At 36.3% G+C, this 18,750-nt stretch overlaps 1 protein-coding gene across 15 annotated transcripts in view; it reads left to right on the top strand.

Annotated features, from left to right (window-relative positions):
- Positions 1-18,750, top strand: part of LOC6035297 (calmodulin-binding transcription activator 1) — a 380,289-nt gene that overhangs the window by 343,116 nt on the left and 18,423 nt on the right. For 12 of the 15 annotated variants that reach the window (XM_038260373.1, XM_038260371.1, XM_038260370.1 and 9 more), the window contains exons 6-10: positions 1,106-1,173; positions 8,088-8,223; positions 8,287-8,503; positions 8,561-8,883; positions 14,547-15,347. In XM_038260373.1, the coding sequence (XP_038116301.1) occupies positions 1,106-1,173; positions 8,088-8,223; positions 8,287-8,503; positions 8,561-8,883; positions 14,547-15,347 (1,545 nt within the window). The remainder of the gene's footprint in view (positions 1-1,105; positions 1,174-8,087; positions 8,224-8,286; positions 8,504-8,560; positions 8,884-14,546; positions 15,348-18,750) is intronic. The other 3 variants (XM_038260379.1, XM_038260374.1, XM_038260376.1) reach the window with 2 other exon arrangements.

The following is an 18,750-nucleotide window of genomic DNA, read 5'->3' as shown; positions in this document are numbered from 1 at the left end:
CCCGTCCTTTGACGAGGGTGCCCGTGAGGGCCATGTGGAAGGTCTTGTCCTTGTAGGGGACGGCGAGCTTCGTTTTCACTTGATCGTTACCAATCGCATCGCCAACGGATCGGATTTCTTCAAAGGTCGCCGTGTTCCACTTGATGGGGTTTTTGAGTCTTGAAAGTAGAAAGACCACCGCCAAGTGTTTCAATTTCTCCTTTTGAAGATCTTCGCTGCTGCGGATCAGAAGAATTCGTAACGAGATCTAGCTTAGCAAGATCATTTCATACTTTGGTTTAATGGAGGACCTCCTCCGACACGGCACCCCAACCAGCACTCCGATCTTCTGGGGCGTCGGATTGGGCAGCTTCCGTTTGGGGGGTTTCTTCGGTGACGGTTCAATCTGCGAGATTCCCTTGGTGATGTCCGCGGACGGAACCTGCACTCGTCGGCTTTTGAACGGTGGTTCGACTTTGGGTTCCTCCTTCGGCGGACCCAGCTCCGTCTTCATGACGAGAGTTGAGGTTTCTGGTGGGATGTCGTCGGGGTCGATCAGCTCGCCGGTTTCGGACGTCATGACCTGCTGGCTTTTGGACTTGGTGAGTTCAACGCTGAACGCTTCTGTGGATGATTGTGCGATGGGGAAATCCGTGGCGTCCAGGTACGGCAAGGTGGCGTTGAGGTCAACTGGTTTGTCGTCTTTGGGGATGTCGGTGAGATCCAAATCCGTTTCTTCTATGGTGTCGAGGGTATCATGATAAATGGTGGCGTTGAGGTCAACCTCGGGGGTGGTGTCTTCTTCAACGTTGGCAGTGAGCTCAGCTTCAGGGATGGCATCATCCTGAGCGGTTTCGTTGAGCTCATCGGGCCTACGCTCCTCCTCTGGCTGTTGCTGAGGTTCGGAAGTCTCTTCGAGAGCGTTGGAGCTAGGAGATTCCTGCTCTGGCACGATTTCGGGGACGTCTCCAGGGACGTTTTCGGACGACATGTTTTTGGTAACTTTGAATTTTGACTTTTTTGTGCAAAACTTGTAAAAGTTTGAATTGAAGAATTTTCGAGCCTGCTTTGATCAAAACATCTAAATTTCGCCAATAAAAAACAATCCAACTTTTTTCTCTTTCAGGAAATCGCCGCCATTCTCATCAGCTTCGACAAACATTCCGAGTGGCAGTCCAAGGAGGTGAAAACGAGGTGAGTCGATTAACTAAAATTTCACCTGTTGTTTCATGAAGCCGGGAAACTGACAAGATCGTCACTTTTAAACGGTCGTCAACCGCGCGCTGTTTTTTTATGGTTCAGAGTTATGAAAAATGGGGTGCCAATAAAGCCGGTTACACACCACTTCCCCAAAAAAAACCTTAAAACACACGTGGATTCGCGTCGTCACACCGTGTTTGTAAATCGCGAAAACGAGCTTCATAAAAATAAAAATTCAAAATATGAACGCTTGTTACTGAACGACGGTTGACTCACCGTTTATGGCACGTCGTGGAAGAGGTGCCATAAAATTTAGCGCGCGAGGGTGTAAATTTCCCCAGCAGTTTGTTTGCCCAGCGAGCTTATTAGCCGTTTTACGTGACGATTCCCATGATGGTTCTGATTAAATTTAAATGGACACTTTGAGATGAAGGTTGATTAATTCTTGGGAAGCTCCCAGAAAACCCCTTTATTCCGCCTCAAGTTATGAATTTATTTTGGACGACATCTTTATGTCTGCTTGCCTTGAAGTTGGAAGAGGATTTTCGTCCCAAAAAGTGTGCCATAATTTCAACCCTTTCCCGAGAAAAGCATGATTTACACTCACAAATACATATTAATTAAACTTTATCACCCGGTGTCCATATAAAACAAAATAAACCTCACACCTCGAAACGACCTATTTATGATTGTTGGTCGTGGTGGCACTGTGAAAAGTTTACTTTTATTCCCATTTTTTCGTTTATTTTAAATCAACTCGAAAAAGGATTCTTTAATTTTTGAAGTCACTTTTAACAAAAATCTATTAACATTTTTTTCACAGTGCAATCGCCACCCAAGGACAACGTTGTAATTTTAAGCAGTTTTATTTCGCACTGTTGCAATCTTCAGCAGCTTTGGAACTGGAGGCTCAAAAATGGCCACATAATTTTTACTCTGTCCACTGTTGGTCCCTTTTGCCAGAGGGTGGAAAAGTACACACAAATAAATATGTGCAAACATAAGTCCTGGCTGGTTAGTGCTGCTGCTGGTGCTGGGAAATTTATGACGAGCTCCGCCAAAAACAACGAACTCCGTAAGCTGACACAGGGCTTATGCTTTCGTGGGGTGGGTGGATGCTGTGGATGGTACAACTTTATGAGGGGGGTTGTTTTTTTTCTCTCGATGTGACCAGATCAGCAGAGAACAAAAAAAATATGTTGGAAAATTGGGTGAGTTTTCGGGAAGCGTAATTAATTTTTGGTCATGTGTCGCTGGTGAATGCTTTGAACAAGCAAATTAATTAGACACTTGGGATTTTGCCTTGTTTTAATTTTGCCTATTCTTTCGAATAATATTCTTTTTGCAATTTTGTCGTGAAACTACTTACTTTTCCTGTCATTCTTGAACGACGAAATAGCCTACTTTTCTGTACCAAAAATAACAGAATCGAATAGCAACACTTTTCAAAATAAATGCTGAAAAGTTCTACTTTTCAGCACACAAATGGGTGCTGAAAAGTTGAACTTTTCATCACTTGTTTTGAAAAGTAACACTTTTCAACATTTTTTTGATTTAAACGATTTATTGACAAAATACATGAAAATTTGACATAAAATTTCACTCAGTGTGTGTTTTTTGAAATTGCAAAAAATGTTGTATGTTGCAAAACTTGATTTTTTCAGCACTCTTCGTATTTATCCAACTCGGTGAACCTCGTTGTATAAATGTACGACTCGTGCTGAAAAAATCCTCTTTTTGCAACTTGTTGCATAAACTACTATTTTGATAATTTCAATAGGACAGGCTTTTTCAATCAGTTAGGAATTCCCTTCTAGGCGCTATTATGAAAAGCCATAATTTATTTTTTAACATCATTTTGTGTAAAGTTGATAACTTAATTGTGTTTGGTATCAAAACAAAGGAGCTATTTTGTATCAGAAGTTCTTCTTTGAAAAATTATGTCAATATATTTTTTTTTCAAAATTTGCCTTCATCAGATTGGTATTCTGATCGATTCGATTTATCCTGCAATGAATTGTATGATATAAATGCAATTTTGTAAATAAATTGGGTCATATGAGCAATTTTTGTGAATATTTATAATATGATTAGGGAGCGTTCTAATATTACGTAATTTGACTTTTTAGAATTCTAAAAAAAAATATATGGAGCGTAACACGGCTTCCGACTCTCCCCTCCCTCCCCAACTGCGTTACGTAATAAAAGTACGCTCCCTTATGAGCTCACGAATTGGTCCACAAGTTTTTTTTTGCAGCCTAAAATATTGAAAAAACTTTCACGATATACAACAATCTCCAACTTCGAGATAACAACCATATAGACTGCAACTATGGATTTCCTTTAGATATTCTTTCCTGATAATATTTAAATGATGAAATCTGCCATATTTTGAGCTATAGCCAGGGTTACCAGGCCAAAATCAGAAAAATCTTGCTAAGTATCGATTAAAAATCGGGAAAAATCTGGCACGACAGAAATTAAACAATTCTGAATGGTGAAGGGAAGAAAGAACATGAATTTATTCAAAAGTTCTGTTCATCTGAATTTGATGGTTAAACTGATTGTAAAAATGTTGAATTTACATCTTATTTTTGAAAAATATATTCTGTTTTCATTTTATTTTTTTTGTATACTGTACATTGTAATCTTACAAAAAATCAAAATATTTTCGAATGAACCCAAACATGCTAAATATGATAATCAATACAGGAAAATGCATTTCTAATTGTTTTCATTTAAACTTTAAAGTTTTTTGAAAAAAAGTTTTTATTTCCTGATTTTTTGAACCGATTTTGAAGAGGAGGGCAATATAAACTTTGAAAAATATTTGCGAAGGCTTCAAAAATTTGCTCATAATAAACATAAAGTTAAAAATCTGACACAATCTGTCAATATCTGGCAAAGAGAACGGTGAATCATTATTCTGGCTGACATATGAAAAATCTGGCATTCCTAGATTTATCTGTCAACCTGGCAACCCTGGCTATAGCACAAGTCGGTAAACATTCATTTGAAATTTTTGTCATTTATAATTTTTTCTGGAGTTTTTGCTTTTTGGATATTTTTGATCAACCTCAGGTCAGGGGTATTCAAAAACACTCAAACAAGTGAAAAAAAAAATATGTTTGTTGGTCCTTTAAAAAAACTCTAGATCTGTTCTAGGTTTGTGATTTTTCCAGACAAGTTTCTTTAAGATGAAATCAGCATTAACTTTTAAACCGCTAAAAGAGTTTTTTATTGATCTTTTTATTTGAAAAACAAAAAATTCCTGAAAATCTCGTTTAGGAAAATGAGGAATACTTTAAATCAGATTGAAAATTAAGCAAAAATTAACCCTCTGCAACTCAACCCCGCCTTTTGACCGGCTTCGATTTAAAAAATCACCAAAAATCAATTTTTCAATCAATTTTGGATCTTTTGAGAGAAGTAAATTTTTCGTAGAACAAAAGTTGCTCAAAATGACCTCCTGAGCACGGGAAAAATAAAAAAATCTCGACAAAAAAAATTTGGGCAGTAGAGGGTTAACCAAGAAAAATTAGGTTGATTTTTATATGAGAATAGCGTCCATTTTTTCATTTTCATACGAAGCAATCACGTAATAATATTTTCAACATTTGTAAATCAATTCAGAAATTTGAAAGGGACTACGACCAATATAAAAAAAAATCCTAAGAAAATTCCATTTTTTTTTTTAGGGAGGCTAAAGTTATGACAAATGGTTCAATGATATATTTTAAATAACATTTTAAAATTTCTACTGGATTGATTACTTGAGCAGTTCTCTCAGATTTCGGTCATTCGATTTTTTTTTTTGTATTTTTTAATCCGACTGAAACTTTTTTGGTGCCTTTGGTATGCCCAAAGAAGCCATTTTGCATCATTAGTTTGTCCATATAATTGTCCATACAAATTTGGCAGCTGTCCATACAAAAATGATGCAGGAAATTTAAAAATCTGTATCTTTTGAAGGAATTTTTTGATCGATTTGGTGTCTTCGGCAAAGTTGTTGGTATGGATATGGACTACGCTGAAAAAAATGATACACGGTTAAAAAAAATTGGTGACATTTTAAAAGGCGTAATTCAAAAATTTTAAAAATATTTTCATCGAAAAGATCGGAAAATTTCACAAATGTTTCAACTTTTAACATTGTGAATCGGACCATTAGTTGCTGAGAAATCGACGTTAGAAAATGGTGGGTTGTTTGGGTGAGACTTGGCAAACATTAATTTGAATGTTTTAAACATTTGCATGGCAATATCTCAACAACTAAGGGTCGTATCAACAAAGTTCAAAAAAGCAAAATATAGAGAATTTGTTCAGCCTTTCAATTTTTTTTTTTCAAAAGTGGACAAACATGTGCATTAATTTAAAAAAAAATAAAAAGTGCGAATATTTTCAAAAAAGTTACCCAAAAATTGCTTTAACTTGAAAACGGTTTACTTTATCAAAATTTCACTGAAGTACTTTTTGATTGCAAATTTGATTTTTCAACGAAAAATTAAGTTGAAAAATGTTTGCGACCAACATTTCAATTTTTTGAATAATCAGTATTGATTAAAAAATTCATAACTCGGTCAAAGATTTTTTGCACAACCTGGAAATTTCTGAAAAGTTGGCATTTTATGTCCACTAAAAGATATTAAAAAGTAACAATAATTAAAAATAGTGTTTTTTTGCAAATTAAGTTTTAGTGACAAAAAGTCAAATAAAAATCACATTTTTTTTACCGTGTATCATTTTGTTTAGTGTAGTCCGTATCCATACCTACAACTTTGCCGAAGACACCAAATCGATCAAAAATTCCTTAAAAAGTTACAGATTTTTGAATTTTTATACATCATTTTTGTATGGACAGCTGCCAAATTTGTATGGAAAATTATATGGACAAAATGGCTTCTTTGGGCATACCGAAGGCACCAAAAAAGTTTCAGTCGGATTAAAAATACAAAAAATTAAAATTCTAAAAAATAACCGATTTCGCAGAGAATTACTCACTTGCTCTTGGACTCACGCTTTGAAATTGTTAAAAATATTCGACATTTTGATATCACGCTCTTTTTACATAAACACTAACTTAAAGTAAAACTATGTTTGCTTACAATACTTGCTTATGACTTTTTTTTTACAATTAGCTCAATCTTCGATTTTAGATTGCTCAGTTTGACTCATCGAATTACAATATTCTATGATAATTTGTTTTTCTAGGTTTTGTCAAGAGCTGTTACTTTTTTCCTTTTTTCATTTTTCTTTATTCACCTTTCTTTATAAGTTTTCCAAAATAAAAATTGCGTTACGATCTCTTCAAATGATAAACTTTCTTCTTTTGAGTTTTGACTTTCCGCCGAGCAAAATATAACTCGATTGGAAGAAAACTCCAGCAACTCAAGCCAAGCCTAACAATTTTGTATGGGAAAAGTCACTTTTCAGTTACTTGCATTTTAAACAGATTAGACATTTTTACCGTTTCTTTTTAAGCGAAAGAGAAAGTAAAACATATGTCGTTTACGTCGCTTTGTGAGAAAATCTCATGTTTTTTACATGAAGTGATTTAAAATTGGTTCAAAAATGGAATTTTACTGATTTTTTATATCGAAGCCCGCCTAAAGGTGGGGATGGGATAGATGTGATTAAAAGTTTGAATTTAGAGGATAAAACGTTGAATGATTTAGATTTTTAGAATAAATCTTGAAAAAAAATATTCAAATTGATACTAAAATTTTCAATTATTTTCATATTTCAATTCTAAATTTAAACCAATAGAATCTTTATGATCCGATAGCAACATGCATGAAAGCCTCAAGTTGAATGATATTTTCGTGTGCAACTAATTTTATACCATCCCAACACTTTGGTTTCCATCTAATCTAATCGTGACCATAAATTAACCCCATCTTCACTGTACGCACCCTCTCAACCACCGGAACAATTTCAACCAACTTTTCCAAGAATCTTGGAGCAACTTGCGGAATGTGATCCGCCAACCGGTGTTAAATAACTTTGCAAAAAGGCCCGCAAGCTAAATAATTAACTCCTTACCAAGAAAATACACACATAGAGGTGTGCCCATACTTTGTCGAAGGGAAAATTGTTTCAGGGGGTGTGCACAACTTTTCCACCGGAAATAAATTATGATATGCGAAACGGAGCGCGCAGCCCGGAATTTCTTCGCCGTGTGAAGCCAGTGAGCTTCGCGCCGGGTTGGGCACTGTGAAAAAAAATCATCAAAAACTAGTTTAATTCTCCAATTCCAATATTGATTAATTTAAGAAATATCAAACAATTAGTAGATAATTTTGACTGATCATTTTTAACAGTGCGCGTAAAAGCAAATAGTTTCGACAAGTGTATCCGTTTGTACCATATGTGTGTGTGTGTTCACCGTATGTGTGTGTGTGTGCTCAGTTCATGATATTAAGTGCTTACGCGCCCGGAGAGTGTGTATTGCACAAATTATCCTCTAATTAATTCCGGGGAAAAGCCTTCTCCGGGTAGAACAAAACGCAGAAAACTAGTCCTGGTGTAGCCGCAAACATCCCCCGTAGTTTGTACCGTTGGGGTTCCACTTGCCAGGTTAGTCAAGGTTGCAAACTTGAGCAAATTGGCATCGGCAGGTTTCGAGCAATTTGCCTTTCCCGAACGTGACTGTAATTGGTCACTTCTTGAGCTCGGGGAGGGAAATTGCACCTGTTGATGAGCAAATTAGTGCAAAGTGAGAAGTAAAAGTGGGAAAATTTTGACAATGCTAAGTGGGTAATTTTGTTGTTCAAATAGTTTTAGTTAAGCAGAAGTTTTCCTTAGCATAATGGAAAAAGACTTTAAACTTGTTTAAATATCTACGTGTTAGCATCAAATAAAGTTTTGACTGATTAGGAAATTAAAATTTGACCTTTTCTTCTCCTCAGACCCAAGAGTGGCTCGATGCTGCTGTACTCGCGGAAGAAGGTCCGCTACCGACGGGACGGCTACTGCTGGAAGAAGCGCAAGGACGGCAAGACGACCCGCGAGGATCACATGAAGCTGAAGGTCCAGGGCACTGAGGTAAGCTCGACTCTGCTAGCAACTCACCAATCGACCCAATGTAACGCCTATTGTTTCTCCCAGTGCATCTACGGCTGTTACGTCCACTCGGCGATCCTGCCGACGTTCCACCGGCGCTGCTACTGGCTGCTCCAGAACCCGGACATTGTGCTGGTGCACTACCTGAACGTGCCCTACCCGGACGACAACAAAATGGCCGTCATCACGCCGAACCTGGCCCTGTGGGGTGACAAGAAGGAGTGGACCAAGGAGGAGCTGGTCAGCCAGCTGAAGCCCATGTGTAAGTGTCGACCGCCGAGCGCAGGAAGTCAAATCTATCAACCTAATCGGAGGGCAGTTTTTCCTGCAGTTTTCAGCGAGGACGAACCGGACGCCACGAACGAGATCGAGATCTCCACGGCGGAAACGGTCGAGGCCATCGTGAGCCAGCTGATGGAGAAGCAACGGATGGCGCGGCAGTCGGCGCTCGTCAAGCAGCTCGAGTGTGGCTGCCCGGACGCGAACTGCGTCGACGGGAAGAGCTGCTCGCACCCGATGAGGCGGATCAGCGCGGCCAAGAGTGCGAGCACCGAGCTGGGCAAGCGGACGACCGAGGGAGGAGCGGCAGGCCATCTGGGTGGCGGCGTAGGGACGGCGCCGAACGTGCTGATCGGATCGAGGGTAGGTGGCTTAAGTTGATATGTTTAAATAACCTAATTCAATTTAAAAGTATTTAATTAAGTTGAAGAACTTCAATCACCTTCGTAATTCAACCAAAAAAAAAAAAAAAGGAAAAAAATAATCCATAAACGTTTGACTTTAAAATCACGCCCTTCCTTTTAATCCGCTACTTTTATGACAATAGTTATACACGACGGTCACCAAAAGCCCAGTCAAATAAATTATCTATTTAATATTCTCCCTAAAAAATAAGACAAAAAATGTCCAATTAACAATCATTATTTGTAAAAGGTTCGTTAAATTGTAGATATTTTGGTTTTAATAATTAAAAAAAAACTATAAAAATTCTGGAGTTTTTTTTTTTTGAAAAGGTTCAATATACCAAATTTCCAGTTTTTGCTTTTTGGGTGTTTTTGAAACTGCCTTGAGACAGTATTAAAAAACATCCAAAAAGAAAAAAAACTGAAAATTTGGTTTATTGGACCTTTTCAAAAAAAAAACGCCAGAATTATTAAATTGAGTGGAAAAATATTTCACATGAGCTTTCGGGCCATACGAAAAAAAATGTGTTTTTTTTAAATTTCAATCAATAAAACTTGAAAAAATACAAAATATTAGAAAAAAATAATGAATTAACAGTTTTGTACTAAAAACCTTGGTTAAGTTTTATTAAAATCAGAAAATGAAAAAAAAATATTATTCATCTGCTTTTCATTGCAACTTTTGTGCCTCAACAATCGCGATTTAACAATTTTAAAGAAAAATGTAAAGTTGTGTTTGAATTGATTTTTTAATTTATTTTTTAAATATGTTTTAGAAGGTGTGACACTTACTTTGTATAAGCGTTTTATTTTCCTTTTTTAAATTTTTTGCAATCCTAATTATAAGAGTTATTTAAGGATTTTTCAATAATCATTCCTCCAATTTTAATAAAATTTCAATAAATATTTGATGAAAATGTTGACATAATTTACTCTTTTTCATTACATTTAATCGTGTTACGATAAAATAGATAGATAGATAGATTTTTAACACAATATTTGTTTCATGTAATCGGGATCAAAGTATTGGTTTGCCATACTTTGATCCCGATTATACAATTATTTTTATATTGACAAAATCTATGAAGGGCCATTTTACATGATCATTCAAAATAAGTCCGCAGACCACAAAAAATGACCTCGCGGGCCACGTTTGGCCCACGGGCCATACTTTGGTCACCCCTGGCTTAAAGTCTCTTACAGAGACTAGAGTGGCCATTTCAAATGGGTGAATATATGAAAATGTTTCAAGTTATGATTAGAAGTTTTGAAAAAACAAATAAGCATTCAATTTTTTTTCGTTCGGTACAGAACTTCAAAGTTTGGCATTTTTTCAAAAAATCGGCCCCGGCAAAAAAAATGCGTCGCGCCTCGCGACGCCCTTGACGCCATTTGATTTTGCCGGGGCTGATTTTTCGAAAAAATGCCAAACTTTGAGGTTCTGTACCGAGCTCTAGGGTGCTCCAAATTTAAATGTTATAAATACCAAAAGAAGCGCAAGGATCTGGCCACACGTCAATGATGTTGAAAATAAACGCTTCAGTAACCAAAATGCCTCAAAAAGTGACATTCTTGAAAAAAATCTTTTCTTACGGGTTAAATCCCATTTAAAATTGAAGTGCGGAGCGCCAGCTCCTGTTACGTCAAATCAAGCTCATATTTTGGATTTGGGCTTAGTATGCCCACCGGAACAAACCCTTGAATGCCCGCAAAAAAGTCATTTTTGTTACATCCTAATATTTAAGTTTAGAAATTATGATTTACATTTTTATTGGTTACTGTTGCAGTATATTGATTTGATGTTAAATATATAAAAATGAAATTTGTTTGCAATTTTCTGAAGATTTTATAAAAAAATATTTTGAAAATTATGAAATCAATCCAAACATTTTTTAACACCTATTTGTTCCTATTTGACTTGATTTCGAAGTAAAGAAACTGTTATTACTTAAAATAGCAGAAAATTTCGCAATATTCAATTCGTGAACATTGAAATTCAGACAATTTTTTTCTAAAAATTTGAACTTCAAAAGGCTACATTTCAGCAGCCAGTTGTCCGACTAAAAATGTCCTAAAAAGAAAATTATAGACATTTTTTCATGTTTTCTTGCTTTTTCGAACATTTTTTCACTATTTTAAATTTATTTTCAAAGATTTAACAATCTAAAATAATACCAATAAAGCCAATAATTGTATACATTGTATTTTTTTATGTCTTTCAAAAATACATCAAAAAATCAGTGCATTTTGCTGAAAATCACCGACTCCAAGCAAAAAATTCCCAAAAAAAAGTGGGTTCAAAAAATATTATTGCTTAAAATAATATTTTCAATTTCAAAACATGAACAATTGATGTTGCACCGATAAAAATATAGGGAATAACGTTTATTATTGTATTTTTTTTTTTATCCAAAAAGGAACACTCAGAGAATTTGATAATTTGGCATTTTGAGACCAAAGATCGGAAAAGACATAAAACTTGAGAAAAAAAAATTCACTGATATTTTGCCAATTTCGGATAAGAAACCAAATTTGCATTTTTTATTACCATGGTTTTAAAATAAAATGAGAGCTCTGTGATCTCATTTTAGTCAATTTGTATATTTTTGAAATTAAATATGTCTTTATTGAACTTTCTTTTAATAATTACATTTCATTTACATTCTAAGTGGTATGGCTACATGCTCTTCATCTTTGTTATATTTTTCGTTTTCTTATTAACTGTTCACATTCATTTATTTACTTCAAATTGTTCTACATTTTTGCATTGAATCGAATACACTTGGGTAAAAAAGAAAAAAAAATCACTTCAACAACTAATCCTAACTTAAAACTAAAAGAGCAAATTCATTGAAATATTCAAAATTATTAGAACGAGTAAACTACGAACTGTATTTTAAGATAAATCCTCCAAGCGTTCTTACTTGTTCCGCACGAGTTTTGCACCCTCGCAGTGTTGTTGTCATCTCGATGAAAATGTTCAGAAGTTCTTGTGGTGAAAACAGGTCACTGCTGTCTTCATCCGTTGATGCTGGTTGGTTTTCCCTCTGTTGCTGACTGAAGCCAGGAGGTGTTGTATTCTCTGCAACTTTTTGCCACTGATTCAACGGCAATGGCTGCAGATTTGGAACCACTCGAACAGATCCCGCTCCAGGTGACGCCAAAGCAGGAAAATCCACGTCCGTGAAAGTTGGTGGTGTTTTGCGACGATTTAGTTGGTGCCTCGTCGTCGCTTGCTGCCGAATTTTCACAAACTCAGCTCGTTTTGGGCAGCTTCGATTCTTGGTCGAATGGTCACCGCCGCAATTGAAGCATTTCGCTTCGATGTTCTCGTTGATTGTGTTGCAAGCTTCAGTTTTGTGCTCACCTCCGCAGGTTGCACAACGACTCTTGATGAAACAGTTCCTTCCACCATGCCCAAACTGCAAACAGTTCGAACATTGCGTCACGTCACGGTGCACTGGACGATAACGTTCCCAAGTCACGATGATGTTGAAAATTGCCCGAACTGCTTTCAGCTCAGACGGCGTTGTAGATCCTTTCTCGAGATGAACCAGGTACAGTTGATCACGATACTTGATGTCCTTGTTGTGTCTCGTCATCTTGAAGACTTCGATCACGTTCAACTTAAGAGTTTTGAGCTCTTCTTTCAGCACATTCACATCCATGTCATACAGGCCTCGGAGGACCTGTTTCATGGGGCGTTTACCTGGATCGTCATGGCTGTAGTATTCAATCTTTGTGTTGTTCAGGAAATCCCGAACGTAGTTGTAATCCTTTCTGGTAGGTAGCAGAATTTTGAGTCCATCAGCACACAACCGAATGGAAGCTCGTAATGCACCAGATTTGATAAATCCGGTCAGCCACTTTCGCACCGAATCCGATGACGATGTTTTCACAAAAATGGGTGGCAACTTTTCCCGTCGTTCAAATTCTTCCTTCTCGCTCACGTCCACAGGGAGGGTAGCGAACTGGTTTCCAGACAATTTTTGAGCGTCCTTGCTCAAACTGCCTGGCTTTGCAGGTAGCGCTTCGGCATTCTTTAGCTTCTTCAAATCTGCCGATCCTGCTGGTGAGGACCGCCTCTTTTTCTTGCCGTGAGGCATTTTTTGCACTTTTTAGCACTTTTTTGGTTTGTGAGGGACGCACGTCTGACTCGCTTCTCTGCTGATCGCAGACTCCGTCAATTTGTATATTTTTTTTGATTGCCTTCTAAATTTGAAATCATTTTTTTCAACATGTCATCAAAGCCATTGTGGCCGCCATCTTGGATTTAAACATCTAAATTATTTTAGAGATGACCTCCGGATAATCGAGTCTGGAGTCTGTTTTGTTTGAATTTTTGTTTCATAATTTAGAATGTTGGGCTTGAAATTGTGTGTCATGTCATTTTCGATTGTAAATTTGCGATTTTGTATCTGAAACTAATTTTTTAGTTTGGTATTTTTATGTGACATTTTTTGTTTTTTTTTTTTTTTCTCAAAATGTTATGGCTCTGGTAACAGATTTTGCACCATCCCAAATTCAGGCGCAAAAGATCCCGGTTTTATTCTCATTCACAATACAAAAAAAATTAATAAAAAAATACCGCTCTCGACTTTTAATTTTAAAATTTAAATAAAAAATTGTATTTTTTTTCCTTGTATTCGTTTTAATATACAGTCCTAATCATAACCTAAAACTTCCACGACTTTGTACAACCAGTTCACAAAATTGATATGACAATGACTAATGATGCAAAATGAATTATTTTGCCATAGAGAAAAAAATGTTTACTGAAAACAAAACGTACAAAATTAATAAATCGCAAAAAAAAAATGCGAAAATGTTTGAGATAATTTTTTATTAGTATTCATAAATATATATAAAAAGTGTCTTTTTATCTCCGGAGAAAATTGCTGTTTCAGCATGTCCAAAATTTATAAATTCGTACTTTCACTTAAATTCTTTGATTTTACGTCTTTTAACGATGTTTAGTTCCAAAATTCAAAACTTGTAAAAAGATAATTTCCATTTTATTAAAAAAAACTCAAATAAGCGTTTTACAATGTAATAGTTTACAATCTTTTTAAAAAGTTTTTGTTTTCAATGAAAAAAATAATTTTAGTAAATATTTTTTGGCGCAAAGATTTTTTGGGCTTTTAAAAAAAAAAGCGTGGCGGGTGGAAAAAATTTCAAAAGCCTTAATAATCATTCAAGCAAAACAATGCAAAAATGCCGTTGTTGGTTAGCAAACAAAGAGTGTATCCCTTTTGCATTGTTTTGCTAGAGTTTAAACATCTTTAAATGAACGGCTATGATATAAATTTTATTTGGGGATCAAAATTCATTTACATACCACAGTCATCGGTTGTAACTCATGTTTATTACACTACATTACATCACCCCCGATTCCGAGATTTTCTCTCAACCACATCTCGGCACAAATCGAGCAATATAATCCAATAATCATCATCAATCGAGCCCAATTTAGCACCTTCTGCTCGATATGAACTAGAATCAACATCATAAGATAACTTTCCTCCCCCTCCATTCTCACGTTAACCACAAAATCTCAATTAACTTTCTCTGCTTCTCGTTTCCTCCCCTCTCTCCCCCTCCCACATCATGACCAACCCACAGATGTACCCCCGGTGGATAGACAACCGCCAGAGATCCCGAGAGCAACAGCAGCAAGCCCTCCTAGACAGTGCCCGACAGTCCGGCCAGAAGGACACTCCGATCCACTTCCAAGTCATTCCTACCTCTCAGCAGCAGCAGCAGCAGCAAAACTCAAGCAGCACGAATCACTCCAACAATCTAAATTCAATTAGAGCAGCAATTGCCGGCAATCATCACCCTTCCTCGGCGGCCGGAACAACCCCGGCTTCGTCGACCTCCTCCATCGTGGTCAGCAGCAGTAATTTAACGCTCACCCAACATCTCAACTCACTCAACGGCACCGCCAGCAACAACTCACAATTAACAAGTGTCAGTAGTCACATTACCAACGGTCATTTGGCCGCGGCCCAGCAGCAGCAGCACCAACTCCACCACCATCAGCAGCGGGCTCACATGATCATTGCCGGCAATAACTCGTCCTCGGTCGCGGCTTCTAATAATGGCCGCGAAGCTCACATTTCAATGGCGACCGCGAGGACGACCCCCACGTCGTCGTCATCGTCGTCCTCGGGGATGGACTCCAGCGTCGTCAATCAGCGGCAACCGGCGGCGGATGCTGGCAACACTGCTGGCGGGGGTGGATTGATTAGCAACGGCACTAATGGCAGCAATAGTGGTGGCCATCATAATCACATTACGGTTAATAATGGTGCGGTCACGAGTGCGTCAATGGTTAGTGCGAATGGTGGTGGTGGGGGTGGGGCAGTGACGTCGGGGGCGTCGTCCGGGGGAACACCCTCGCTGGTGCTGAGTCTGTCACAGGTGAGAGGAATCTTGGGGATCTTTAATCATGCTTATCAGACATAATCAGAGTAACTGTGATTAATTAAACAGATTATCAATCATTTATTAGAATTGACATAATTCACCTAGTTCGTAACTTTTTTTCAAAAATGTTTTATTTGATTACTTTCTAAATCAAATTTAAAACTCCAACACGTCAAACAAACGTGGAATTACACGCGTAGGCATTCGAATGTTGCTTTGGTGATTCATTTCTACGCAGGCAAGCCGTGCGCGATGTATCTCAGCTTTAATCGACAAGCCCCGCCCTAAAGAACGTTTGCATCAATTGGATTCAGTGCTTCAAAGGACCTTCTGAATGCAACTAAGGGAGTTGGAATTGATGAAACTTTACGGAAAATGCGAGCCATTTTAAGATTTTTATTTTATGTTTTTTGGACCTCAAACTTCCAAACCCGTTTTACCCCACTTCTATTTGTCGTAGAGGGCTCATATTTGGCAAACAATCGCAGCAAGTTTCATCCACGTCACGTCGATACGAACTCTTCACTTTGACGAAAAATTCAATCCTAAATCATTTGAAATTTAAAAGATAGGTACATTCTGATATTTCGAAAATTAAAATTCAACAATTATAAAATTCATTTAGGCCGTTGCATACATTTTTTTTGAAGTTTATGTGTCTCGACTCTGACCAAAGTTTGAAGCAAGCAAAAATAAATTAATAAATAAAAAGGTTACAAACCAATTTTTTTTTCAATTTGAATGAAAAAATGGATTTAAAATGCATTTGACACATGTGCACTTGTTTTGCAATTATAAGTTTCCAAAATATCCTAATATCTTAATACAAGTTGAGTTTTTTTGTGGAAAAAAGGTTTTTGCTAAAGTACATTGGAATTCCATAAATATTCAAAATTTAAAAATAAAACTTTAAAATTTATCCTTGCTGAATTTGATTATTAAGGAAGAAAAATGCATTTTTGATTGTTTTCAGTTGATAAGACTTTTATTTCCATTGAAATTTTAAAGTTTTTTGATTTTTTTGCCCCTTGATTTTTCGGAAAATTTTGAAGGGGGATTAACAAAATCATTCAATAATATTTGCAACGGCCTAATTGAAAACTCAAGAATAAAAAAAAACCTAAAATTAAATGAAAATTTGAGATCCAAAATTGTTAAACCTTAAAAATTTGGATTCTAAATATTTAAAAAAACTAACTTAATCCACCTATGTGGTTGATGCCTTCCTCACTTTTTACCAAAAATGGGTATATGAGTGATTTCATCATTTTTTTAGATCCAGAAAAAAAGAACACAATGTATAACTTATGTGGTCATAACTCGAGACAGGGTTGCCAGATCTTCAATGTTTTGGACTCTTTGGAAAGCCCTTTCAATTACCTAACCAACGATGGGTCGGATGAAGGATCCGGACATTGTTTACATACATTTAAGTAAGATCCGGCTTCAAAAAAGTACATAATTATCACTTAAGTGGTTATAACTCGAGACAGAGTTCCCAGATCTTCAATGTCTTGGACTCATTGGAAAGCCCTTTCAATTACCTAACCAACGATGGGTCGGATGAAGGATCCGGACATTGTTTACATACATTTAAGTAAGATCCGGCTTCAAAAAAGTACATAATTATCACTTAAGTGGTTATAACTCGAGACAGAGTTCCCAGATCTTCAATGTCTTGGACTCATTGGAAAGCCCTTTCAATTACCTAACCAACGATGGGTCGGATGAAGGATCCGGACATTGTTTACATACATTTAAATAAGATCCGGCTACAAAAAAGTACATAAATATCACTTAAGTGGTCAGAACTCGAGACAGGGTTGCCAGATCTTCAATGTTTTAGATTCGTTGGAAAGGTCTCTTGATAACCTAACCAACGATGGGTCGGATGAAGGATCCGGACATTGTTTACATACATTTAAATGAGATCCGGCTACAAAAAAGTACATAAAAATCACTTAAGTGGTTATAACTCGAGACAGGGTTGCCAGATTACCAATGTTTTGGACTCGTTGGAAAGGTCTTTCAATTACCTAACTAACGATGTATAACATAATGATGTTTGGTTCAGTTTACTGCCATTTATTCAACATCCAAAAAAATGCGAAAACACATTTTTATACATAACTTTTGAACTACTTATCGAAACTTCAAACAATTCAATAGCACCGTATGGGACCCTAAACCAAGTCGAATGCGACTGGTTTGGTCAAAATCGGTTCAGCCAGTGCTGAGAAAACTGAGTGACATTATTGGTCACATACACACACACATACACACACACATACCCACACACATACACACACACATACACACACACATACACACAGACATTTGTTCAGTTTTCGATTCTGAGTCGATATGTATACATGAAGGTGGGTCTAGGAGCTTTTAATAGAAAGTTCATTTTTAGAGCAGGATTATAGCCTTACCTCAGTGAGGAAGGCAAAAATCAGGATAATTTTTTTTATATCAAACATTCCATTAATTTTATAAAATTATTAATTTAAACTTCCAAAGATCATAAAACAAAAAAAAAAATATACACTCAAATGCATAGATTCTTGAATTCCCAAATGCCGCTATTTTGATGTCATCTTTGAGTGTAGATGTTTTTATAACTTGAAAAACATGGCTAACTTTGAAGCAGTATTGGAGTCATAGTTAAGATTAGAGAATCAAATTCTGAGAAAAATAAAAATGCGTGATTCGATTGTCAAACAAACTTTTTATATAAAATCAAATCCCTTTGTTTTGACCTTCTAATTTTTTGAATTTTAAATTTAATTGTCAATTTTTAAATATTTGTGCTTTTGAACCAATTTTGAACTACTGATCTTTTTTCAATTTTTAAGGCTTTGAATTTTAATTTTTTAATTTAAAATTTTTGGTTTCTGAGCAGTTCTCTCAGATTTCGGTCATTCGATTTTTTTTTTGTATTTTTTAATCCGACTGAAACTTTTTTGGTGCCTTCGGTATGCCCAAAGAAGCCATTTTGCATCATTACTTTGTCCATATAATTTTCCATACAAATTTGGCAGCTGTCCATACAAAAATGTATGATGCATGAAAATTCAAAAATCTGTATCTTTTGAAGGAATTTTTTGATCGATTTGGTGTCTTCGGAAAAGTTGTAGGTATGGATATGGACTACACTGAAAAAATATGATACAAGTTAAAAAAAAATTTGGTGATTTTTTATTTCACTTTTTGTCACTAACACTTGATTTGCAAAAAAACACTATTTTTAATTTTTTTTATTTTTTGATATGTTTTAGAGGACATCAAATGCCAACTTTTCAGAAATTTCCAGGTTGTACAAAAAATCTTTGACCGAGTTATGATTTTTTGAAGCTACACCGATTTTTTGAAAAAATCGAAATATTGGTCGCAA

This window comes from Culex quinquefasciatus, chromosome 3 (genome assembly GCF_015732765.1).
Source record: "Culex quinquefasciatus strain JHB chromosome 3, VPISU_Cqui_1.0_pri_paternal, whole genome shotgun sequence".
Classification (NCBI taxonomy): domain Eukaryota; kingdom Metazoa; phylum Arthropoda; class Insecta; order Diptera; family Culicidae; genus Culex; species Culex quinquefasciatus.
This window is presented reverse-complemented; position numbering and strand designations above follow the sequence as displayed.